The 27,116-nt window shown below is 40.0% G+C and overlaps 1 protein-coding gene across 19 annotated transcripts in view; it reads left to right on the forward strand.

Moving 5' to 3' along the window:
- EPB41L2 (erythrocyte membrane protein band 4.1 like 2) overlaps positions 1-27,116 on the forward strand; it is a 211,294-nt gene that overhangs the window by 171,395 nt on the left and 12,783 nt on the right. For 4 of the 19 annotated variants that reach the window (XM_045066359.1, XM_045066362.1, XM_045066360.1 and 1 more), the window contains exons 13-22: positions 4,285-4,347; positions 6,275-6,421; positions 7,752-7,853; positions 11,582-11,746; positions 13,707-13,760; positions 13,992-14,561; positions 16,448-16,570; positions 18,386-18,484; positions 20,001-20,081; positions 24,017-24,126. In XM_045066359.1, coding sequence (XP_044922294.1) covers positions 4,285-4,347; positions 6,275-6,421; positions 7,752-7,853; positions 11,582-11,746; positions 13,707-13,760; positions 13,992-14,561; positions 16,448-16,570; positions 18,386-18,484; positions 20,001-20,081; positions 24,017-24,121 — 1,509 coding nt within the window. In that variant the 3' untranslated portion in view covers positions 24,122-24,126. The other 15 variants (XM_045066363.1, XM_013063704.2, XR_006602351.1 and 12 more) reach the window with 15 other exon arrangements.

Below are 27,116 nucleotides of genomic sequence, written 5' to 3' on the forward strand. Positions count from 1 at the left end.
AAAGATGGTTTTTATGAAAAGTGTTATTTTTCATTAATTTCTAAGTGAAGAAGAAATTCTTAAGCCAAAGGTGATTATTTTGTGAACAGTGAATGAGAAGATGGTGTGTTGCTTATTTCCTTATTTGGCGCATACACTGTAGTGAATGGAGAAGTAACTGATGCTGTGTTTTCAAATTTGTCACTATTATTTTATGATACCTTTTTACCTTGGGCAAGTACTTGGAGGTAGATTTGAAGAGGCTTGGAGTTCATCGGATCACTCTTCTATATCTGCACAAAGCAACTTTTTTTGTAGATAACATTGGAAGTGAACGCAAGAAGGAAATGAAATCCTGCAATAGATTTATAATGTTTTCTAAATTTTAACTTTTGAAAAATGTAAACACCTGCAACATGAATTTATAAAGAAACCACTAGATGAAGGAGCAGCCAGTGGCTCAAGAATTCCTGTCCTGACAACCTGTCGTCATGGAGGAGGGCTCAGGGACCACAGGGGGGCCTTATAGGAACCCCAGGGACTCAGCCATCAGGTCCTCCAAATGCCTTTGTTAAAGAATTTGTGACTATCATGCTGAAATTAATTATTTGGTTGAAAATAATTTAGTTAAAAATAACCAACAAGATCTCTTTAACTAGTGAAAAGTTAGAGTCTTTTATAATTATGCTATTAAGGCCCCCAGTGGTTGTTACATCTGAAACAGGAGCTCAGCCTTTCAGAGTCTCCCTACCATTTTCCCTAGTTACTTTGATACATGCAGTTATTTTTAAAAGTTACTTTAAATTCCAAAGGAAATTCTGCTTATCTTCAGCAAATGACTGGGTGTAATGCTTTGAATACTTGTCAGCAGCCAGGTTTATGAGTAAGAATGTCGTTTGAGTTTCATTGGGTCTATTTGCAATCCGTAAGAAAATACTAAATCCAGTTTTTCTCTTTAAAAAAGATCATGTAATTCATGTTCTAACTGCACTGTGTTAATAACAATCCCTACTTGCAAGTACAAGTTTTCACTAACTGCCCATTTCTTCTCTTTCTCTCTTGCCTTTGTTTCTCCTTTGAATGTTATCTGTTGTGCGATTTCTCATTGAATCATGGGTTTGCTCCCGAGGGTAGCCTGTTCCCATGTGTCCACCATCACCTCTCATTCGCTGTGTTTCCTCTCTTTCCCCAAACCTTTTACCGGTCCCTGAGATGGACTTGCTTTCAGACATTTCGGAGGAGGACCCCTTTGGGGAGGCTGACCAGATCACACTAGACAGCTTAGAGCTCCCTTCCAGCGGTGAGCTGTCCGAGCTGGGGGACTGCGAAGTCCCTGCCCTTGATTCTGTCTCGGGTCCCATTGCAGCCCCTCCTCAGCCTGACTGTCCTCCCACCCATGAGAAGCCTCTAAAAGAGGCTGACCGCAAGGGTTCTGAATTTGGGTACTTTTCCTTCCATTTCTGCAAATGCTTCCCACCTAGCTTCCCCTCCCTTCTCGATGACGATGGGTATCTTGCTTTCCCCAGCCTCCCCAAGGTCTGGGTCTCCTTCCTCCCCGACGATGTCCAGCACTACCTTCCTATTACCTCCCCTTCCTTTCTTCCTTCCCTCATCCTCATCTTCGGACTCCTTCTCTCTGCTTCTCAGTCAGTGCCTTTTTCTCTCACCTTTTCCCTTCCTCTGGCTCTATCCCTCTGCTATCTGGAGGCTAAAGCCACTTCCTTCAGTGTTTCTCATGACTGTGACTTGAATGACAAAACAGAGGAGGAGGAAGCAATTGCTGGGACTCCCACCTAAGCTTTAATTTGTGGGGTCAACAAAACTCCAGCTTCCTAATATAGAGTGTAAACATGTGCATAAATTTCACCACTGAGTACCCTCAAAATAGTATGGTCTGCACATTTTCACATACATGGTGTTTTAGTGCATGAGAAATACATGTAAATAAGTACTTCCCCTTCATTGATTTCCATGGACCAGGTCCACACATTCGAAGTTGAGAACCAAGTTAGGGATTATTTTGTAAATATCTAGACTGTACTAGGTCTTCAGAACAAAACAAAACAAAACAATAACAGGAAACCTCTGTTGCCCTTAACAATCCTTATTGGCTTTGTCTGTTTTCCAGACAAATAGCAAGTCTGTCAATGCTGTTCCTGTAGGACGGACACTTGTTTCAATATAGAACTTAGATTCTGTGGACATAACCGTGATTGATGTGTATTAGTAGAACTCCTTAGTGCCGTTATTTCTCGTTAGGAAGCCAAGCTTGTTCTTGCATTTATGAGGATGCATCTGTAACCTTTACTCCTGACATTTATGGGTCTAATCTCATAAATTCCTTGTCTCCCTGTTACTGTTAGCATTGTGGAACCAGATGAATTTCAGGTAGTTTTTTTTTATTTTTTATTTTTTTGCTTTTTTGTTTTTTGTTTTTAACTCTAAATCATGTAGTTTTATGAAAGAGTCACTGTCAGGTATTTGTAAGGAAGATATTACTCTTTAAGAAATACATATGAAAAATGAAACACAGCTTTTTGAAAATTTAGACTATTTGCCCTACGGTTGGGCCGCATAGTGTCCCTTTATTTAAGATTATGTGTCCGGTTTGAGGATTTTTGCCCCTAGATAGGGCTACCTCTACACTACAGGTTGGTGCTAATGTGTGCAGGATGTTTTTGTTTTGCTAGTGTGGTCTGGTGACTTTGTGTCTCATAGCCTGTGGGTACTAGCCATACATAGAGAAAAATCACTATTTAGAACAAACCTAAAGAAAAATGTAAAGATAATGCCATGAGTAAGCATACTGGGTGAAACCACTATTCCCAAATGTTACTGGAAGAATGCCAAAAATTGGCATTTTAGAGAATTAAGTATTGACCAATGAATTGGAACATGATCTTAATAGGTTGTTGGATAACTCTTACTTTTCCTTCTGATAAGAAGATACTCTGAGCTCCTGATCACCTCAGAAATACTTGATTTAAAGGGAGAGAAAAAAAAAGAAAGCATTTTGAACTCTCACATTTAACACTCTCATTCCAGTAAAGAAGAAAAGGAATGTTCATGATCCTGCTATAAATTAACACGTGAAGTTTACCCTATTGTCTTTTGGTCTCAGAATCATTATTTTTCCTTTTTTGTTATTCCTCTTCTTGAGTCATAGTTATCAGGATTTATGCTTTTTTAAAAATAAATATATTGAAGTATAATTGCCATACAGTGTTACATTAGTTTCAGGTATAACATAATGATTCAGCAATTCTATAGTCTGTCACCATATGATGTTATTAGAATATTATTGACACTATTCCCTATGCTGTGCTTTTCATGTCCATGACTTAGTTTTAAATTTGCAGTTTTTTTTTTCTTTTGGGTCATTAGATACTAAGAATTATCCAACCATGAAAAATTATTCTTATTTAAAGAATTTTGTGAAGAAAAAGTTGCTATAAAATATGAGTACTTTTAAATATGATTTTAGCATGCAAGTAGCAAAATAAACCAATTTTCCTCCCAAAGAAAGAAATCTATGTTAAAAAACTGAATTAGAGGGTGAATATGTGTCCCTGAGGTAAAATTTGGTTTTCACTTTCCATCATTCTACTTTGCCCTCATCCCTAGTTGATTTAGACTTTTCACATTAGGACAGATGGAATTATGCCATTTTTACACTCTCCTATTTTCATTTATGAGTAAAAACATTAAAAAAACACCACATAATCTAGGGACTGAGAAAGAGTGAAGCTTCCATTCTCCATTTCACCTTTGCAAAGGATTCCTTCCACCATTTGTTCGACACTGTAGGTGAAGAAAGACCAAAGTGGCTTTATGTTCTGCATCTTCTGAGGGCCAAACAGTAATTACAGGTTGGTAATCCTAGTTCACCATTTCAGTTCAAATACAACATCTCTGCATCCCTGGGTAGAGTTTCTACTGCTACTTTTCTTCTTTCTGGCCATTTGCTCTACGACTTTCAGGTGAAGAGGAAAGAAGAGGAGACACACACAGCTGGAGGAGGTGGAGATTTACCCCCCCTAAAATTAGATACCTGGTGGCTGCTGCCTGCCATACTTGTGTTTGCACATGCGCGCGTCCGGTGCGGGGGTGGGGTAGGGTGGGGGGTGCACTTCCGGGGTTGATATGTGAGTTTTGCTTGTGGTGGCTTTTAGGTTCTTAAGAGTTTTATTCCTCTTATATTTTAATGTCTTGGACTATCTGACTTGGGGTTGTTTCTGGTGCTTGCTGATTGATACACTTATGTTTATTTGCCTTTTCCCCCCTGTGTGTGATTTAATTTCACAGAAAAATTCCCTGAGAGTAGAAGGGGATAATATTTATGTCAGACATAGCAATTTAATGTTGGAGGTTTGTATAATTTAAGAAAACAACTCTGTCCTGATGGCTGCCAGGCTGCTGTGGACGGGCGGTCACGCACAGGCTGGCTGGCACCTTCCTTCAAGCACACTGCATGAACTGCATGGGGGACAGTTCAACTTGGAGTGCATGTTAGCTGTCCCACTTTGTTCTTTTAAAGTGGCTTAGGTAGGACTATATCTACTAGAAGTTCTCTAAATGACAACTGGGGGGAAAAAAACAAAAAACAAAAAACGTTCTGTTCAATCAAATGAGTAAAATTTTAATCTAATACTCTCGAAGTCCTGCAGGTAGATCTCTTCTCTCCTAATGGGTCATCTCTGTGGTGCAGAATCTAAAGTAACATCCCATCCTTAATATATATTCACCAGAACAGGTATTTGTTGGTTTGGCATTAAATAGCTCTAGATCCATGTTTACAATTTTGGGGGAAGAGTTGGTGAAATCCATGCAATTAGGAGTGTGGTCCACTTAAAGTAATTACCTTTGAGGAAATGTTGATTCGTGGGATTGTTTGGATTAAAAAGAAAGTGAGAAAGGAAAACCAAACCCAACCAACCAATCAGGTGTGTAAAAATATTATTTCCTGTGTTACAACAAGAACGTTTTTTTCTGGTTTGTTTTTGTTTTCCCCCTTCTTCTTTGAGGTAGTAAAATGGTGAGATATTCAGTGGAGAACCGCAATTCTCAGTAATCTGACTAATCTGGTTGCTTTTGGCAGCTTTGGTAACCATGGGAAATGTATTTTGCGTAACTTACTAAAATGCTCTACAGTGTAATATGTAACCTTGCTTTGAACAGATGCAAGAAATGTGCCTGATCTCAAGCCACAGTCATTTTTCCATGCCATGCAAAGAGTTTTAGATTATCATGAATTTTTGCAAATGGCTCTAGAAGCTCCTAGAGGAGCTACTATGCTTGTGCATGAATGTGGAAGATCTAATTTTATCGGATGCATGACCTGTTCCTCTGGGAGTGGGATGAAAGCTATAAACCAACCACAGGTGGCCCCGTGATTTTGAAATGTAAGAAAAGATTTAAAATTCATTTAAAACTGTTTCCTGAACATTAATTACCTTTTAGACCCACAAATACTATTCATCAGGGCCATTCTAAAAATTCCCACCAATACCATTTGTCAGGGCCTATTCCAGTGAAAATTGACCTGGTAGTTTTACTTGTATCTTTGTCTTGTATAAGGACCATTTAGTATGTGGGGTGACTGGGCCTCACAGCTGGGCTTGGCAAGTACATGAAACCAGTATACAAGGTTCCCTCTTTCATAGAAAGGCCAAACAGAAGGAGCCTCTGGAAGCCAGTATTTTTATTCCTTAAGGATTAAAAGCCATTGCTGAAAATTCCTGGAGAAAGTCAACCCTTGGTTTTCTCCCTCTCTCTTTCTCTTTCTCTCTCATGATCTTGGCCTGGCTTTTCTATCAGGCCACATGTGCTTCTGAGTACCTTTCTCTAGTTATACTTCATTTACTGTGTTCACAGAATGCAGCTGTAGTAATAGCCTTAATGAGAAAGGTAAATTTGCAGGAACAGTTATAGGCTGCATTTCAAATCAGTTACTAGAAAGAAGGTGATTAGCCATTTCTAGTACTAGTGATTCAGTGGCTTCCTTCTAATAATATAAGTAATTATCTTTTTTAAAAAATTCTAAACAGAAGAAACCAGAACCTTTTAAAATGGGAATCATTAAAAAAATATGCATTGGCTCTATTTTCAAATTTTGATGAACTACTAAGGTGATAATATGGCTTTTGAGACTTGGCATTTTTCTTGCTTTACTATTTTTTTTTTTTTAATCATAAGTTTGCTTTGTCTTATTTTTTGATTTTTTATTTTTGTCCTGCTGGGATTTTTTTTTTTTCTTTTTTGGATTTCTGCCCTTTATTACGTTACATATTGCTAGGACCTCGATAAGGCCCAGGAGGACATACTGAGACATCAGGCTAGCATTAGTGAACTCAAGCGCAATTTTATGGAATCCACACCTGAGCCGCGCCCTAATGAATGGGAAAAACGACGTATCACACCTCTGTCCCTACAGACACAAGGGGTATGTCAATAGCTGTTTGTTGGCTGTATGTCTCACTCCAGCTCTTTGGTAAAACTCAGGTCGCAAATACGTGATGTTCATTCTCAGAGTGTTAGACAATGTTCCCTACTTTTTAATGTAATTGCTAACAATTTTTTAAATACTAAATATTAACAATGTAATACTTAACGACATAGTTCTTAGTAAATTGTGTGGGTTTCCAGATATTATCAAAAATTGCAGAAAATTTTCACTTTTTTACTCAAGTAAATGAGCAGCGATGAAATGCTTTATAGGGTGGCTTAGAAACTGGTGTCATGTTGTATTTTATAAGGTTTGAAGTTATGGACTACTGAAATAATAGAGTTTACTTGACAATTAATTAATAATTTAAGGGATATAGGAATATAGATATTTAGAATGGTTTAAGGTAATTGCTGTGAGGATAAAGAGTTAAACTTAGCTTTGAAAACTAATGAGCCCAGTTGAAAATTTGCAGGATGTTATGCAGTTTAATACTGAAACTTTGTAGTAATGAAATGTAGGCTACTACTGTTTTAAAACAATTTGCAACCGTAACATCTCTCCAAACTCATTCTTCTTCTTTCCATGGCTTATTTCTTCCCACCACCAATGTAAGTGTTTCCTTTTGAAGATATTCTCAATTTATTTCTCCATTTATTCTCATCTGCATGTCTTTTCTGATGCTCTGAAATCTGTTAGCAAGAACTTTCACGGGCTCATTTATCATACTTGAGGAGACAACAGTCATATCCTATTAAATATGCTGTTTTAAAAAGCGTATGAAGGTGTCACCCGACCATTTCCTCTTTCCCCTTTTCCTTTCAGCCCTCTCATCCCCCAAAGCACATCATCTCTCTCTCCTGGCTTGAATGTTACCAAATGTATGCGCACTTGAGTTAATCTCATGCTATTATGCACTTTTTCTGAAAAAGGCATAGTTGTTGGTTGCTTTAAATTTGTAAGATTGTGACAGTGAAAGGGAAATAGCTCTTCAAGAACAGAAGCAAAAATAATCTCTGAACCGAGAAAACAACGGATGGCAACATTAAGATCAAAAACACCATGGTCTTATGAAGTTGTATACAGCTTACATTCTTATTTTCAGATTTTCTGAAGATACTAATGCACCCGTGTCCACGGTCAGCTCTAGGGGGCTGTGTTTTCTAGAGAAACCATGTCTCATGACGTGTTAAGATCTTGTTCTCCCTTTATGTCCTGCTTTATCTGGTTTGTTTTGCTGACCCACACAGTTGTTTTATGTTTGTGTTGCTATAGATGTAATGTACTTGTCTTATTTGTTGATTATGTCTATTGTTTGAAACAATAGAGAAAAGGAGACCATCTTTTCAAGGATATTTTATCCGTGAAGGAGAAGCATCAGATGGCAGCCACACGGACAGTTGAAGAAAAAGTCCAGGAGGCAGACAAGGTGTTCACCTTGCATCCTTGGATCTCCTCTGCTTTTCTCTCTTTACCTTTTATTTCTGTCCACAGCCATAAGATACTCCTTTTTTTCTTCTGTACTCACCCAAAATTTTGTTGAAATAATTTTTCGAGCATTTAAAAAATTAAATTTCCTTCTGTAGAAATGTAGGATCATTAGTGAGAAACACCATATTGCAGGAGGACTGGGTTTGAAAATCCACAATTTGAAATGCAGACCTATCAACTGATGTAGGTGATAAGTGACCCTGAGTTTTGACGTATGTGGCTGACAGTCGGGAAACCATGATCTCACGTGAAAATGCACCATTAGTACAACGCTCGTGTGCAGACTGTGGTGGTATGAAAAATCCCAAATGCTGTCTGGTGTGGGTAACTATTTTTCTAATTACATTTGGAAACCTTACAGATTTTCATTTTAAAGATTTTTAGCGGGAGAAAGGATTTTGGTGTGTGTCACAACAGCCCCTCAGATCTCTGTACTCCCTGCATGTATGAAATAATCTGATATTACCAGGGAAGTTAGCTTTCATTGCTCTTCCATCCCTATTCTTCTGCTTCTGCTGATTTTGCTCAGCCAGCTCACTGGCCTGTCATTGGCTGGGTGGAGAGTGCTTAGAGCGCAGTGCGGGAGATAGCAGACTTGGTCATTAGTAAATAGAAAATGTGGGGTACTAAGGAATAAGCGTCAGGAAGATGAAATACAGTGTCCTGTTAGAGGGGGATGGGGAAGGTGGCTTTCCCATTGTGCTCAGGAAACAGATGGCATTGACATTGAGACCTTAATATGAAGAGGAAGAGAGAGACATGTGAAGATTCTTCCATGTATAAAGAAGAGGAAATGCAACAGCCCCAAGACAAGAACTAGTTCAAGGAACTGAAAGTCCAAATGACAAGGGCGTTGGAAGAGTCAGAGAGGTCAGAGATCCACTCTGGATCTTCTAAACCAGACTAACAGCTTGCTTGGAATTCTCTCGTGGCAGTGAAGGGAAGCCATTGGAGAGTTTTAAGCTGGGTAATGACCTAGTCCCACGTTGGACAGCGATCCCTCTGGTGCTGGACGAGGAAGGGGTCCTACAGGGATGCGAATGAGAGCAGGAATCAGTGATAAGGAAAAGGTGTATCCCTGCCAGGAAGTCTGGTGGTGTTAATCAGTAGACAGTCGCATTCATCAGAATATACAATGGGGTGGGGGAGAGGCAGGATAGCTGGAAGACGAAGCCTTGCCCTGAAGGAATTGGAGGTGTAGCTGAGATGGGGTATTTCCAGAGCACTGCAAACGAGAAAGATAATGTCATAAAGCTAAACCAAGTGGCATATTTATATACTTTAAAGGTTAGCCTGAAATCCAAAGTCTGTCAGACTGTGTGTAAAATGACTTTAATATCATAAGTTTTGAAATATTACATAGTTTCGAAAATTTATCCTCCAGAAGTATGTCATATGGCAGCATTTGGTCAATGTCTTTGTACTTTTTGAAAAAGAGACCTTGGAATTTTGGGGAAGATGTTGAAATTCTCATTTTCAGGCTGTCATGGTTTAGAATCATCCAATAGAAACCATATGCAATAGAAATCATCCATTCACTCATTGTCAGAGAAGTTACATCAAGATCCTGTTATGTGAAATTTAAATCTGAGATTGACCTCGTGTTACGCTCCTAAATGGTCTATCTGTACTTGAAATGGCTGCTTTTTTCTCATTTTTTTCCTCTCCAGTATCTGCAGGAAAATATATTCTTAACTCGGCATGTACGTGGATCGCCGTAACTGCGGTCACGCATCCTTTCACTCATTCGCCCAACACTTATGGGACACTTACGTCGTGACCCTGCCTCCCTCCCAACAACACTTCATTACTATTAGTTGAAAGTGTGTGAGCGGTGAAGTCTACTGGAGTGTTTGGCTTTTAACAGAATATCTTTAAAATTTATCTTTGCCACATCTTCATTTTGCCACTGATTTTGTAGGGTTTCTTGATTTTCTTTAAATTGGAATCCTTAATTAACGTAAATGCATGAGAGTTTCATTTGACAAAAGTTTCCAAATTTCTAGAATATGGGTTTTATAGATTAAAACTAAAACATTCTTTCTTTTCTTTTCTTTTCTTTCTTCCCCTTATTCCTTTTCTTTTTTTCTTCCTTCCTTTTTTTTTTTTTTTTTTTTTTTTTAAGTAATCTCTGCACCAATTGCGGGACTCAAACTCACAACCCCGAAATCAAGAGTTCCCGTGGTTCTCCAACTTAATGAACCAGGCTCCCAGGACAATAGTAGCTTTTGTTTAAATACACTGAACTTTGAGAATGGCTTCAGTGTGAATATGATTTTGAGAGAAATTTGGAAACCAAATCACTTAATGTAATACATTTATATTTAGTAAATAATTATTTTATAGCCTCTTCTAAGAATTATGACACACTTGTATTCTCATGAGTCTAGTAGAGATCATAGAACTGTGGTTGTAACGTACTTTTGAAGATGTTTTATTGAATAATTAAATATGTGGCACTTGAACTCCCCAGTCCTCTCTTACCGGGTAGGACACTCTTTCCACCCACCCAACCCAAAGGGATGGTGTAATTATGGAGATCATAATTAAGCTGAATTAACCCAGATTTCTTTTTTCTCTTCTGAATATTGCAAGTGCTTCTGCACCTCCCCCATCTCATCTCATTGTCCCTACTCCTCACCACCCTCAGTGCCCATTTCAACAGGCATCTCAGAAAATGCCATTCATTTATTCATTCATCCTTGAGCCCTCTGAACACTAGAGTTTTTTAGGAAGTATTCTTACACAATTTTGACATTTGCTTTATGGCAGTGCTTTCCTGTTGGCATTACAGGTACCTGGGACAGTCCCTGGCTTTCCTGTCATGCCCTCAGGCAGGTTAGAGACTGTCATTTCAGGGCCAGAAATGGCAACATGAACTTTGCCGTCACAGTTTTTCAGGGACAAATGATTTTCACATTGTTCACTTGAGTTCTTCATCTCTGAGTTTTGTCTTCCTACTGAGAATTTTTTCTTTAACTGTTTCTTACTGAACAAAGAAAAGCGCTGTTTCTTCATTCCATGGCGCATTTAGCCAGTCTGAGGCAATGTCTGTGGATTGCTGTCAGAGCACTCGTTGTACAGACCGTTCAAGGGGTGTGGAGAAGGGAGGAGGCTGGAGGAACTGGAGTAGATAGGGAGGCCTGTATACAAAATATGGACTATTAAGTGGACTTCAGAAAGGTGACAGCATTGGCAGGGCCCAGGGAGCCTCGGCAAGGGCATTGAAGGCAAGAGGGTGGGGGTCCCTTGAGCTCTGACACAGGAATTGGCATGAGTAGGGGCCCCTGACGAGACCAATCTGTGCAGAAAGAGGCTGAAGCTGAGTAGCTCCTTCAGGAATATATGAAATAGTGTTCAATGTGTGGGAGAATCGGTTGTGCTCAGTTTGTAAATAAAACTTCAGTGATAAACTAAGGCATTTTCTTTAGCTGGCTCCCGGAGGAGGTTAGAGCGAGCTATCAGATTCTCAGGCAGAGTGGAAAACTGGGGTTTAGGCGAAACACCGCAGACGCCTGATAGAATCTTTCAAACTCCTTACCTTTCTCTCAGTTTACACTGTTCTGTGATTCTTTCTTGTGTAACCTTTCCTTTCTTTCAATAGGTCACTGCTGTCTGTTCTGACTCATTGTTAATTCTTTGCTCTTCCTTTTCTGACTTCTCTAGAGCCTAGAAGAGGAGATAACGTCCATTTTGTTTAGTGGAAAGGGCTTTTCTGATAGCTTGAGAGCCACCTTCACCTCAGCCACCACTTGGACAGCAGAGGGCACTGTTGTGAACTGTAATACACCCGAAAAGCTTTCTTCCTCGCCCTTCTCACAGTTGCCTGAGGTGCATTTTATTTTGTTTCCCATTTTCAAAAGCCACATATGATTTTTTTAAAAATATTTAGGAACCCCTCTTTCCAGTGCTTTCATTAGTTAAAATTAACTCTTCCTGGTAGAAACATTCAAGAAACAATGACTGAATTTGGACATGAGGGACAACTAGAGATTGGATGTTTCTCCTGCTGCTTTTGGTCCCCTTCCCACCCACAAAATCTGCCTAAATTCAGAGAATCATCTAAAGCAGTAAGGCCCAGAGTCTTGAGTTGTTGTGGGAAAGGAAGGGAAACAAATTACGTTTGGCAGAAAAGTTTTTAAAACCTAAACTTCTTTCGGGCATCTCTTGATGGCTGCTTATTTTTAAAATTCTGCTTATGTGTAAAAATACGAAGTGCCTGCCATGCCCAATGAAATAATTATTTTCATTTCTTGGAATGACTCTTAGGGATTCCCTGAACTTGGGCAGAGCCCATCTGGCCATTTGGGGTAACGTGATAATAATTTACTGACCTGGAATAATAATGATGAGATATCTGCTTTAGAAATGTTCTGACCACTAGATATCTTTATTTATAAAGAAGTTTATAGTTAAAAGTTACTCACCAAAATAGTCTCAAGAGTTTTTCAGTGTCAAATCGGAAAGCTCTGGGTTTCCAGTAAAACTGGAAGGCTCTCTCTCGTACCCATGTACATGGCACTAATTTGAGCCATGAGAACATGGCAACGACAGCACAGATCAGAGAGCGTGAGTACATGTTGACGGGTGCTGTCAGAATTGTGCACTTTGAGGGCCTTTTGCTCACGGTTGCCCACGGCACTGGGTCCAATAAACGGGATGCTGCTGTCTGATCCAGGACCCAGCTCCAGTCTGGGCAGTCTCGGCAGCTCTGTCTCAGGCTTCGTTTCTGCCCACAGGGTTCAGAAGAGCATTGCCCCACTCCATTCGGCATGGAGATACCTTCCTGAAGAAGTAGGGCTACTTGCACTAGGAATTATTTTCTGGGGAGATCACAGGCTCTAATGTCACACGAATGTTAAAAAGTTGGTCAGGCTTATAGTCTATGGTGTATAGTCCCTCCCCTCCTTTCAAAATAAGTTTAAAGAAAATGATAAACTTTAAAAACTCCTTTGCAAGAGAGTTTCTACACTGGTTATCAGTAGCAAAGCATAATTTATATTACTAATGTATTTGGTCAACAGGAATTTATCAAACATTTAGGTATGGTACTACTTAGAGTAAATTTACTCCCAAGAAGTAGATGTCTACGGGGAGGAGGGAGGCAGAAATAAACATCTCGAATTATAAACTTGATTTCAGTTTCCAAAGATGCTGGTTGGAGGAGCTAAACTGTAGAAGAAGGCACTTGGAGCCATTATTTACATCCACCCTAATGTTAAAATATCCCTTTGCCAATCTATAATATAGCCTGGGATGTTAATAACCATTTCTGAAACAACATTTTTGTGTTAATAGCTATCCGAAACCAAGTATAATTTTGCCATTTACAGCTGTTTTTTAAATGAGCCGACAGAAAATAAAGGTGCCGTCTCATTAATGCTATATTCACTTAGAAATCAGGGCTTTGGGCCAGATTTTATAGTCTGATTAAAATCAAAACCGTTCATTGAATAGGTTCTAAAATTTTGCAATTTCAACTTTAATCAGTAAACTTTGGTATAATTCAGTTTTTTCCTACCCTTTCAACTAAGTAAGGAGAGCAGCTAGGTATAATCACAATAAAAGCATTGTATTTCTTTGGGAGGACGTTGGCTATTCTGTGTTTTTGTTTCCTTTCGTAAGCTCTCTGCATTTTTGTCTGGATTGTCCTCCATGTGACCTTGAACAAAGATTTTTGTAGATGTCGATTCTTGTTGTTCTGTCTTTGCAGTGTCAGATGTTTGTTCTGGTGGGTGTTGAGGTGTAAAACTTTATTGATTTGTGTCCTCGGTTGCTTTTTGTTCCGCAGAAACGTGCTCCCGAGTCAGAAGGGCCTTGCAGTGGAGCCTGTGATGCTGTTGAGGTTCTCCCCTTTTCCATGTTCACACCATCACCTGATGTTTCTGATCCCCTCACATTCTCCCCGCTTCCCTTTCAGTCAGCCATCACAGTCATCTTTGTTTTTCTTCATGACATGAACCACCTTCATTGGTTAACTTTGGTTTCCGTTGTTTTTTATTTTTGTTCTTGTTTTTTTTTTTTTAATTTATTCATCTATTTTTGTTCTCCCTCATCCATTTTTTTTTTTGTGCAGAGTTCACATGAGACTCTGAATGTAGTGGAGGAGAAGAAGCAGGCAGAGGTTGGGAAAGACGAAAGAGTAATCACGGAAGAAATGAACGGTAAAGAGCTATCACCTGGGAGTGGTCCTGGGGAGATGCGTAAGGTGGAGCCCCTGACCCAGAAAGACTCCACCTCCCTGTCTTCTGAGAGCAGCAGCAGCAGTGAGAGCGAGGACGAAGATGTGGGCGAGTACCGGCCCCACCACCGTGTGACCGAGGGCACCATAAGGGAAGAACAGGAGGAGGAGGAGGAGGAAGAAGAGGTGGAGGAAGAAGCCGGCCGAGCAGCCAAGGTAGTAGAGAGGGAGGAAGCGGTACCAGAAGCCAGCCCAGTCAGACAAGCAGGTGCCAGTGTAAGCACAGTAGAAACAGTGACCCAGGAAAATGTAGTTGCCCCAAAGATATCTGCAGAGAAGAGTGTAAATGAAGGCGCCCTTAAGCAAGACATGCGCGAAGAAACAGAGGACGAGCAACATAAAGTTAACGGAGAGGTGTCTCATGTTGACATTGATGTTTTGCCACAAATTATTTGTTGTTCAGAGGTAAATGGGAGACTCGAGCGGGAGCTAAACTCTAGAGCTATTTCTCAGGTGGAGAACACCTGCCTTCCTTCTCCTGTCCTCCCGATCCTCCTCCAGCTTTTTCTACGAGATTCTGGTCTTTCTCTCTCCTCGGAGGAAGGGGAAAAAGCACTGCTCTGTAGATTTTCTGCCAGCCCCGTTCACAGTTTCTGGCTTCTTTCCTGCACCTGGATCCGCCTGACAGAGTAAACTGGCCTTCAGCAGCCACACCATTTTTTCCCTTCTCGTTTCACACTTCAATTTTTCTTTGCATGTTTTGGATGTTTTCAACCGTTGTTTTTAGTTGCACTGCTTCCTTGTGCTAAATGCCTTTTTCGTTGGTTTAATGAGAAAATTGTATCTGTATTGTTGGCAAATGGTCAGTGTGAGTGTGCGCGTGTGGCTTCTCTTTTCATGATTGGGTTTGACTTTTTGGCCGATTCTCCCTCCAGCTTTAGATGTTCAGAAATGGCAGCTGGTTCTAGTTACCGTGGTGCTCGGAGTCCAGCGTCCGGCTGTGATGAGAACCTATTTCTCGAATACCACTGTGATTGCTGTTTTTAGATTACAGAGAGCGTATGGATTGGTTAAGGGCATTTTCTTTGCTTGTGAGCAGCCAGAGGCTAGCCTGTTTGATAGGAGGATACTTTTCTCATTCCATCCTCCAACAGTTCTAGATGATTTGCAAGTTGATCATCTGTTTCCTGGATTATCTATATTGGATGGGAGTCTTTAACTTTTTCTCCCTAAGAAAGAGAACTCTCCACACTCCTGGTAAATTAAGTCTCAGCCATGAGGTGTGGGTATCTCTGAACTGGGAGTCAGAGTTATGCTGTGAGAAGGTTTATCTCAATGAGACTTCTAATTCTAAAAGTAAATGCCCACAATATAAGCATTATCCTAATAGTTACTCTCTTTGATGGGCTGGAAAATCTTGAAGTGACTTTCGCTTGAAATAATTAAATGAATTTTTACTATATTTTAAACTTCCCGTTTCACTTCAGAGAAGATATTTCAAGAGTCTTTGAATGCTCTGAACTATTATTTTCTGCTTTTAACATACAGTTTTTCCTCTTTAAATAATTACATTTGGGAATTTTCTCTCAAAGTTCTGTAGTATTTTGGTAGTAGTATGGTCTGGTGTTATATTAAAACCTACACACTCAACAGACTACAGTGCCAACAGGCTGTGACCCTGCTCTCTAATGTTTGCATTGTTCAAAGCCTTAACGCAGTGTTGGTGAATTAACTCTGGATGTAATATTTTAACTTATGGAACACAGAAGAAGCCCTGCAAGTTTTAGACAAGTATAACTGAAAAAAATCATACTTGAAGATATTCTTAAAGTACAATCTCTTTGTCGGTAGGGTAGAAGACTCTTTTTGGGGGAAAGCTTGGTCTTCCTAGCTGATGTACCAATTGAAGACAATGAGCCTTCACACAAACCGCGTGGCAAACCAAACTGCGGCAAAAATTGAGACCGGTCACTTTACATAGTTCATTCCATTTTGTTTTCTTTTCCATTTTGTTATAACTTGCCCCAAAGCTAAAGCTTTTATGTCACTGTGCGCCCCACATTGACATATAATTGGGAACATGGTAATTTGAAGTATACCATAATTTAGGGGACCATTATGTTAGCTTTGTCTTCATACACACACACATACATGCACGCACGCACACACACACACACACACACACACGATATTTGAAGGAGAGTGTTTTTCTTTTGTGTCTTTTATTTATCTTTACTTTTGTGCATGAGTGTGTGTTTGGATATATTTTTTATAATTATTTTTGAAGGCTCCATTAAGCACTTTTACTTCATGATCTCTAGAATTTATTTTTCCCTTCCTTTCCACCTCAGCCACCAGTGGTAAAAACAGAGATGGTAACAATTTCTGATGCCTCACAAAGAACAGAAATCTCCACCAAGGAAGTCCCTATTGTCCAAACTGAGACCAAAACCATCACATATGAGTCTCCACAGGTACAAAAACTCTAGATTTGGACTACTTGAGTTCTTTTTTTACTTTGTGTCTGTTTTTAATTTGTCTTTGAGTTTACGTGTTTCTGACCTTGATGCAGCTTCCCGTATCTTGGTGTCCTCATTGCACTTGAACCTGCTCTATTGCTTCTTAGAGTACAACAGAGAGCTGCCGTCAAGTTGGTATAAGTAACAGGGTTACTTATACAGAATCCCTACACAGGATCATTTAGGACAGACAGTAGCAATCTCGTCCATGTTATAAGTCGTTCCGGGTATGTTGATACACACTTGGGAATCAGATCATCTTACGAAGTTTATTGGATCTGATGTAATTTGCAGATTAATAAGATTTAGGCTCCCCCCACCCCCAAGTCCGTGCAGATAGATCCAGTCAGCTCACTCCTACTTGCCAAGTGTATACACATACACACACACACACACACACACACACACACACCTGTGCTTCTCCTTCATGTGGGATTATTTTCTGAAGACATGTTGTCGATCTTATGTAAATATAATATTGTGTGTTATAATAATTATCAGATTTGTGTATTTGATTTTAGACATTGATTTAGACATTATTCAGACATTGATTCTGTAAAGATTTAAAATAAGTATTAAGATATCTAATCTTAAGGGTAATAAAAAGGGGAAAGCGTTCATTATTTCAAAATAAAACTGTTTAGAAATTTATACAACTATTTTCTCGACTGAGAAGTTTAGTATTCTATAGTAGAATTGTACCGTGGTGGAGGGTGGCAGATTATTGACCTCTCTCAAAATCTTTTTTAAGAGGTTTAATGTGGGTATGTTTAAATACTTCTCAAAATTATTTTAGACACGTTATCCACGTATGTGCCGAGATCCACCTAAACAGCTTTCTGATGAATGGGTGTGGTGGGAGAGCATGTGCTCATATGTCTGTAGTACAGTAAGTGCCCCAGTAAAATACAGGTGCAGGACTCAAATTTAGAGAAATTTCCTCATAACTTAGTCTACAAGGCTCCGGGCTTTCTGGTTATTTCCTTGTGTTAATGGCAGGAAATGGGAGACAAGTATGTTTGGTGATCTTCACATATACTCTTAGGCTATTAATCTGTGTTGTATTTCACCTGGTCAACTCTAGAACTTTCTACCTTTTTTAGTATCAAAGCAAATAAGTCAAACCTATTTAGATATATGCATGGGGTTTATAGATGATACATGTAGAGACAGGTCACATGCATGCGTGCGTATTAAAATCCATGTACCCATATATGCTCATGAAAAACTACTACAGGAACAATGTTATTAAAAAAAAAAAAAAACTACTAGAGATAAGCAAATTACCAAAGCACACAGGTTTAGTCTATCCTAGTCAGATTCTATGGCTTCGTAAATGCGAAAACGTTTATCTGTTTTTACCACCTGTGCTTAAAAAACAATGAACTCAGCCTTTCTGTTCGCTGTGGAAACTTCTCTGTCTGGTTCTCTAGTTTCTTTTTCTAGCTTCTACAAAAAGCCTTTGGTCAAATTGTCTCGTGACCCTGTAGCTCTCAGTCCCGTCTTCTACTTGATTCTTCCTTTTTTTTTTCCTCCCTCCTAGGGGGTTTGCTTTCCCACATGCATTGAGTTTTTGCCTTTACTCTGTTTAAAGGCCAGCCAGCCTCCTGCTCAGTAAATCACTGCTACAAACGTGCAAAGGATAGGCAGATAACTTCTTCTACTGACCTCGAAGATTTCACAAGATGCATATTCGATGGGGAGGGGTCGTCTCTGACAACATAATGGAAATTAAGCATTACTTTGTATTTTTTCTCCAACTATCCAAAGATTGATGGCGGGGCCGGTGGTGACTCGGGGACATTACTGACGGCACAAACCATCACATCTGAGTCCGTGTCGACAACAACAACAACACATATCACCAAGGTAAAGCAATCCAGGGTGGGACTTTGCAGACAGGATCCTTTCTGAATCGTTTCTTTGTTCCTACACAAGCTTCAAAGTAATAGACTGTGCCAGTGGATTAGAAGTGGCCAGACTTAAAGTATCCAAGAAATTGGACTCCATTGACAAATGTATTTTTATAAAGTACAAGGGTATAAAAATATGTCATGAATAACTGTATGTCAGCCAGCTACAGGAGAGAGAGAGAGAGAGTATCATAGAAGTAGAAGCATAAGTTTGGTAAGTACAAATGAACCCTCCCAACTGAAGCAAGTGAATGAAGACCATCATTCAAAATTTTCAAGCAGTTGTTCAAAATATATAATTTTCCCTTCGTTGATTTAAGATGCTCATATATTGGATAGGGGGCATTTTTCAGATCATTCTCTCATTCTCCAAAGTTTTAACACCAGATGACCAGTGATTCTTAAAGTATGGTCTCCAGACTAGCAGTATCGGTCTTCCCTGGGACTTGTTAGAAGTGAGTCCGTGGCCCCACCCCAGATCTCCTGATACCCTGGGAGTGGTTGTGGTGATTCTGACACCTGCTGCCGTCCTCAGATTTACTTCTATCTCTCCCATTCCGTGGGTGCCTGATGGTTTTAAATGTATCCTTTATACCCTTCTCACCCTGTATTTCAGCCAGAAACTTTGTGAGTTAAAAAAAAATGCCACATAAATGCAAAATGGTATCGTGCTCATTTTAAAGGCTATCCAGTTAGGCTTGCAGTAAACCTGGTTTCTTGCAGTAAAGTGCTATCAACTGGGACTTTGTCTAATTTATCAGAGCTGTGCTTTCTCAGGACTGTGTGGTATTTGCTTGTAGTTCAGCATCACAGCCATATGATCCCTTCGGCCTCTGTCATGTCCCAGGGCTGCCCACACGGTCTTTGTTGGCAGCATAGTAACATACAGAAGCTATCACTGAACAAAAATCTTTGTATCACCCTCATGTATCTTCTATATCTTAAACCAGATCCAAGTCTTCTTTTATCTTACTGCACTAAACCAAATGAACAAAATTACCAGGGGATTTTTATGAGAATCAAGCACTCAAAACTATGACATCAAGCAATTCCCACACTTAAACCAGGGACCTAAATTGTTAGAATTCCTTGTAACTCTACGTAAACCAAAGAATTATTTCTTCTTTCCTCTTTTAACAAATTAGCCAATTGGGAGTAAAGAAACTCCGGGAAATTGTAATGGAATGTCTCAAAGGAACCATTTGGATTAAGTGGCATCTGTCTCGCCTTAATTTCCCTTGAATCTCGATGAATTAGTTGCTTTCAGTTGAGGAAGACTTATGGATGCTACAACTTTAACAATAGGAATCTCTGCTGAGCTTAAACAGTTTCGGAATGTCCATCTTCTCCACTCAGTGCTCATTGCCTTACTCAGAAGATCTAGATGTGCTCCCTTTTCTTTGCTCTCATTAGGTATATACATACTTCAATGATTGCTATCTCTGTCCTTTCATTTTCTTTATAACCTTCAGACTGTGAAAGGTGGAATATCTGAAACAAGAATTGAGAAACGCATCGTGATCACGGGAGATGCAGACATCGATCATGACCAGGTAAAGACCTGAATTTCTGCTTTTGAAAGTGACCATGTCTCTAAGTGGAGTGTGTGTCGTCATGTCATATCCCAGGGTCAGATCCCTTCTCCCAGAGCCTCCTGAAAGAATCCACCTCCTAAGCATGGTATAAAGACACTTCCTGACCTAGACAGCCTTTCAGCCTTCCTAACACCAAACCAGCATAAAATGTGGATTGCTGTTCATTTCCCACTGACTCCAGGTGCACTTTTGAATCCAAATAATTGAGAGGATTCCATTAGTTATTCACGTGGGCCTCACTTAAAGGCAAGTCGTGGATTAAAAAAAAAAAATGAATAGCGGTTTAATGACGTTGACTTCCAGTTTGACTTATGCCTACTTTTAGGAACTTATATATATTTTTTTGTAACATTAGAAAAATTGGGTTCTTTTTCCCTTGGGCTCTTTACCCTTCAGTGTTTTCCCCTAATTATTACTATTATTGAGGAGTGAGAGAAGGAAATCTGAGGTATCTTACAAAGTAGAGAATTTCCATGGATTCAGAAATTCATTTAAAAGAATTGTGCTTCCATTCTAATGTTAATGAGCAGAACACCGTGACTTTAACCACCGGGTGACGAGTGGGACTGGTGGTGACTTTGAGGGTAGCTTTCATTTAATTTCTTTTCTTTTTTTTTAAGATTTTTTTATTTATTTGAGAGGGAGGGAGCGTGTGCTCACAAGTTGGCGGGGAGGCAGAGGGAGAGGGAGAAGCAGGCTAACCACCGAGCAAGGGGCTCAGATGCAGGGCTCCCTCCCAGGACCTTGGGTCAGGACCTGAGCCCCAGGCAGACTCTCAATCGCCTGAGCCACCCAGGCACCCTGAGGGTAGCTTTCCTTTTAGGCTGCAGTCCCAAGTGATGTGAATTTTTTGTTTTGTCATTTTTTGAGTGATTTGAACTCTACTTTAAAGGAAACCAAGCTATTTTCTTTTATAACAACTTGAAGGAAAGGAAATGTTCAATTGACCATCTCAGCTGGGAAGTCAGAACAGATGAGAGTTACCCAGCTTTAAACACAACACTGAACTCAGGAAAGAGAATTTTAGAGAACAGAACTACTCATTTAAAAAAAAAAACAACCCAGAAAAAAAACAAAAAAACTCAAGTCTATGTGACCAGAGAGAAATAGATTTTATTCTCTGCCTGTAAGGAAAACTACATTCTATAAACCCCTGTACATGATTTTCCTTCCATCTTTCCTGATCTATTCTTTTTATTTTTTGAGAGCTATTGGAGGTTAAAGTGTTGCCCTGACTCTGAATTTGGACTTTATAGTAGAGATTCCTAGTAGTTGACTAGGACCTGTGTCTGTTTGCCATGGGAAAATGAATGACCTTGTGGAAACCAAGTCTCCTGTTCCCCAGATAGAGGATTTCTTCTCTGCTGAGACAGTTTTGAGCTCCTCTGATCTAAGTCGGTCAAACTGTTCTTTTTCCCTTTGGGACTCTAGATCGGCCAGTGTTTATTGAATTCGTATGGTGTGAGCGGTGGGAGCCCACGTTCTTTGGCATGATGGAAAGTGAAAATCAAGGTCTTCTCCCAGCCTTTGTTTCTTTCACCTTGTCTTTCCATTGAACCTGTGCACTCTCTGGCTTTCTGATGCCATGTTTTCCTTTCAAGGATTACTCTTGGGTGTTAATGTGCATTCTTGTCTTTTGGCCTTACTGCCTCTGAATAGCAAATAAAGAAAACAGTTCGAAATGTAGGTACCAAAATACTCCTGACTCTTAGATTAAGGAAAAACCTACAGCTCTACCTGTGACTGCAGGGACACGACCTTGTTTGTGTGATGTGGTGCTTTAGCACATTTTCAGACCGAGGGCAGATACCCACATGACAGAAAAGGTATTTGACTTTTCATAACTTTTTCATGTTTAATTATAAGATGCATCAACTGTTTTGAGTCCATTTACTTGTGGCTTCTGGTATTCTTGTCCCAGGAGCTCGTGAACTCCCTGTCTCATTACAGCCTGTAATGAGACCGTGGAAGTATTTAAAATTAGAGGGAAATCACTTTCCTGCCAAAAACAGAAGCCGATCACGTAGTGACTTGAATATCATTGACCCCCTTTTCAGCTCCTTGCTGTATATTAGAAGAATTTTAATATTGGAAAGAAACCCTTCCTCTGAGCAAGATAGGAAAAAGGGAATCGTGCTATTTGAGACACTGGCTTTGTAGGAGTTCACCCTGTGTGTATCCTGACGCTCTGCTCCGCACCAGGGATCTAGGACACTGCGTTAACTCCCCAGAGTGTCTGACTCTTTCCAGTAAAATAACTTCTCAGTTTGGCAGGAGCATGTGAGAATTTTCTCAGTCTTTACTGTTGCCATCATAAATTAACATTTCACAGTATTTAATTTCATATACTGATATTACAGAATGATCAGAATTAATGTACATGGATTTCAAATGTGTTTGAGGACAATTAAACTGTTTTTGGTTTTCCCTACTTTTCTGCTAATTAGAGCCTGTTTCACACGTTTCCTTCCCTTGGGCATCATTTGTATTTCCCCTTTGACATTTGTACTGGTTTAATGTAGGCAGATCCTTGTAATGAACGTGAGTTAAAAAGTATGTGACAAGCTGTCTGTAGCTACATTCGGCTCCTATCAGAGCTGTCGCTTTCCCAAACTGGATTCCAGAAACTGATGTGGAGTAGTCCATTTTGTTGGTTCCAATCGCTCACGTCCCTCTGAACACACACATCCAGAGTGACTTGGCTGTACTCTGTCTCCTGTCCCCACCACAGATACCTGCTGACACCTCCCAACCTCCTCCCCTGCCCCAGCCCACTCCCACCCTCCAGCCTGCCTGCTCCCGCCACCCAACAGACAGTTGTGCTGCTCTCCTGGGAGAGTCCCCTGTTTGAGCTCACTCTTGTCCTTACACCAGTGGGTCACCAGAGTTCATTCCCTAGTGGAAATTTAAGTACCCTCAAGTGTCTTCCAAGCTTCTGTGTAAAAATTTTTTTGGGTATAAAACCAACTTCTTTTTCTATAGCGGTACCTTTGTGTGTGTGTGGACTCAGGCTCCAGGTTTTGTTCCATAACCTTTCAGCTGGCAGGAAGCATACCGCAAGTAAGAAATGTAGTCGTCCCCTTAGGCAGATGATTCCAGAGAAATAGGAAAAATTACACTGCTGCTCTCAAAGGTGTAGTTTCTATATGAGATCTGGTGCTGTCTTTCCTCGAAGACTTTCTTTTTGTTTTAGACGTCGTTCCTAGATTTTGAGTGATGTTCTGTGGTGCTTCGCTTTCTCCCCAAGACATCTTGAAATATCTTTTGCCTCAGAAAAAATAGGATTTTTCCACTTTGTCACATCACTCATACATAGTTTACTTTCTGATAAAATACAAAGAAACTTTCCTTCCTGACTGTCTGGTCCGGGAAGAGCCCATGAGGTGTGTGGTTGGGGGGAGAGTGGGGGGCATCCTGCTCCCTCCCCACAGCCTAGCAGCAAGATGGCCTTGAGCATGACTTGTTGACCTCTGCACCTTTGGTGGTTTTTGACTGTAAAACAGAGCCCTACACTTGCTAAAGAGCGGTCTCTCTTGCTTCACTTTGCTGACTGTGTGTCCCCATTGCTGCTGCTCTTTTTATTATTCTGGGCCCTAGAATTTCCTCCAAGTCTCATGCAAGTACAAGGCTGGGCTTCAGAGTCTGCACGTTTCCCTTACATGCATCCTTATTTGAAAAGCCTGGAAAATGGAAACTGGGGGGAATGAGAAGCTTCTCTAAAATGAATATGAGCCCATTTCATGTCCCTGCTTCCTCAAAGCAATAAAACCATGTTTGCCGGAGATGGAGTCCAGGTTGATTGGCATCCGTGTGTTCCACCATCCCGCGAAGCAGCCCCCCCCACCCCCCCCCGCCATCTCCCTGCTCACGGCGCTCTTTTCTGCCCCTGGCAGGCGCTGGCCCAGGCCATCCGGGAAGCCCGAGAGCAGCACCCGGACATGTCAGTCACGAGAGTGGTGGTGCACAAGGAAACGGAGCTGGAGGAAGGGGAAGAGTAAGGAAGGTAAGAGAGGCTGTATCGCCCGGGACCTCTGTCCTGGCCGTTCATGCACCTCGCCCTGCCCAGTGACAAGAAACGTACTTCTCCATCACGCTGTCTGTCTCCTGTGGTCCATATGAGTCTTCAGACTTCATTAGCCCAAGTTCCTCTGCTTACGTTCCCTGCATAAAATTATAAACTCTGTTGACCGATGGGAATGTGATGTTATTAACCACCATGTTTTGAAAACTGCTAGTAATTGACATTTCTGTGTTGTTTTACTGCCTACCAAGTACATCAGTGTAAGTTTTCTTCATTAACGTTCACAGTGACCCTTTGAGGAGGGTGCTACTGCCTTCATTTAAATGAGGCAGTTTTGCTATAGGGGGCACAAAAGGGAGTAGAGTTAATTCCCTTAAATATACACAAAGAATTGTATATCAGAGAATGAACCATAAAGGAAAAGATGGCTTTGGCTATAAAAATTTAAAACTTAAAGGATAAAATGACAAAGTTCAAGATACCTGGCAGAGAAGGAGTCAATATCACGACTCTATCACTAACTCTACTGTCTCATCAAAAAATTCAAGCACTCAAGTAGAAAAATGGGCAAAGGATTAATCCAGTAACCCAGAGAGAAGCTAAGTGAACAATAAGTAAAAAATGTTCAGCCTCATTATGGTTTAAATCAATACAAATTAAAAATTCAGTGTGTAAGTTTTCACTTATAAGCCTGGCAAAGTTTACGTTTTTAGCTTGTGTTGGGGAGGTTGTAAGAGAGAAAATGATACTCTTCTGCTTTATAAACTAGTAATACTTCCTGGAGGACAGTTTAGCAAAGCCCACATTAAGCATGCCTACCATTTAAACCCGTGTTATCAGAAATGTGTAGAAAGGCTTACAAGAGTATTTCTTACAAGAGTATTTCTCACATCTTTGTTAGTATGCATAAAAATCTAAATGGTCCACAGTAAGGATTGCTTATGCCTTAATGCTGCTTCTGTGTGATGACTAAAACATAGCCATTAAAAGTTATGCTAAAGAGTTACTAGTGAAATGAGAAATGTTCAGAATTATGTATGTATTTAAAAAGTAAGTTTTATTGCATAGCATGTATACCAAGATTATCTTTTTGTTTTTAAAATGATCTGTACACTCACTGGTTGATAGCCCACAGGGCAGGCCACAGACGACTGCACATCTTCCAGCTTGGGGTTAGGCCAAGTGCTTTTCCGTCACAGGAGGTCATGGCTCCCACCATTGCAACAGCTGAACTGATTGATAAGAAATGACACCTGACTTTCTTGTTCTTACTGATCTTCATAGATTGTGCATACTAGTCCTTTGTTAATTTTTATGTGTTGTGAATATCTCCAGGTTTGTGGTTTGTCCTTTATTTTCAGTATAGGTCAGTATAGTTGTTCGTATATCGAGGTATCAAGTGTAGTTATTAATGGAAGCTTATATAGTTCAATTATCATGCTTTCCTTTATGGCTTATGCCCGGGGTGTTAGGGATACTGTTGATCCAGGTATTTGAATGTTGCCTTTCACAGATCAATTCTTAATCCATAAGAAATTGGTTTTTCTGTGTGGTGAAAAACAGCACTGTTTTTTACTTTTGTTTCCTTGAAAAGTAGCCAGTGCGTGGGGGGGGGGGGGTTCTGAGCACTTTAATTTCCATTAGTCCTTGTGTCTGTCCCTGCTTTAATGCCAGACTGTCTAAATTACTATGCCTTTAAAATGAGTCTTGGTATCTTGGTATCCCCAGCTGTATTTTTTTTCTTCAGGAGTGTCTTGTCAATTCTGGGCTAAAGCTTTCCGTTGCATTTAAACTTCAGAATCAGGTTGTTGGGTTCTAAGATGACCCTGTGGTATCTTCATTAGAGCTGCATGTGGTTTGTAGCTCACTATGGTGAGAATTACATCTTTATGATGTAAAGTATTTTTCCCCACAAGCATAAAAGATCCCTCTTCATTTATATATGGCATTTTTAAATGTCTCCCAATAAAGTTGTATAATTTTTTAACCCAAAAGAGGTCTTATAAATCTTTTCTAGCTGTTGCTAGTATAGGAAGATACCAGTGACTTTTTAATATTCGTCTTGTATCTAGCAACCTTACTCTTTATATGTTAGATGCTGTTTTCAACACAGGGTGTACAAAAGGCCTACAAGCAAAAATCTTTAAAATTCGAGCACAAGCAAAATATCCATTTAACTGAATAAATGTGCTCTGTTATGTGCAAGGCTGAGCACTCTTAGCTAGCCGTCAGAAGATCAAGTGCTCTAATCTTGCTGGATCTCAAACTATGTGACATTGGGCAAGTCAGCAGGGCTGGTCCAATCCACCTTTACTAATTCACAGGACTTACTATAAGAATATAATAAGAGTATATATAAGAATATTATAAGAATATAAAATAATATTTTAAGAATATAAGTAACGAATGAGAAAATTCAGTGTTATGCAATTATAAGTATTTTTCCTGAATTATGTTAATCGGGAACATAGGACAAAAATTAGTGGCCAATGTGAGCATTACCAATACCCACTTTCATTGTGGCATTTTAATAAGTTTTAAAGTAAGTTAGTTATATCCGTTATTCCTAGCACCCTTTCCTCATTTTTGCAGTGGGCATGCGTGTACACACATACAGCCTGTGAAGTTTGCCTATCTCAGAGGACACCTTTTTAGGCAGCCCTGCTAAACAGATTTAGGCAGTTAAAATGTAAATTCGCATGTAAGGCCAGCAAACTAGATAAATGTGGAAAAATTCATTCATCCATTCCAAAAAACATGAGAACCAAAGTGTCAAGGGTAGAGCTGGGCACTGAGGATGCAAATGGTCAAACTGGGAAACAAACAAACAGGATCCCCTTCCTCGGGAAAGGATCCGGTCTGGGAGGGGAGGTGTAAATATTAAGAAACAAAATGTAATTTGCAAATGTGATAAATGCTCTGAAGGAAGTAATGCGATAGGAGAGAACCAAATAGATTTACGCTGCTGTAAA

The sequence above is a fragment of the Mustela putorius genome, unplaced genomic scaffold (assembly GCF_011764305.1).
Source record: "Mustela putorius furo isolate JIRA1106 unplaced genomic scaffold, ASM1176430v1.1 tig00003863_pilon_pilon_pilon, whole genome shotgun sequence".
Classification (NCBI taxonomy): Eukaryota; Metazoa; Chordata; class Mammalia; order Carnivora; family Mustelidae; genus Mustela; species Mustela putorius.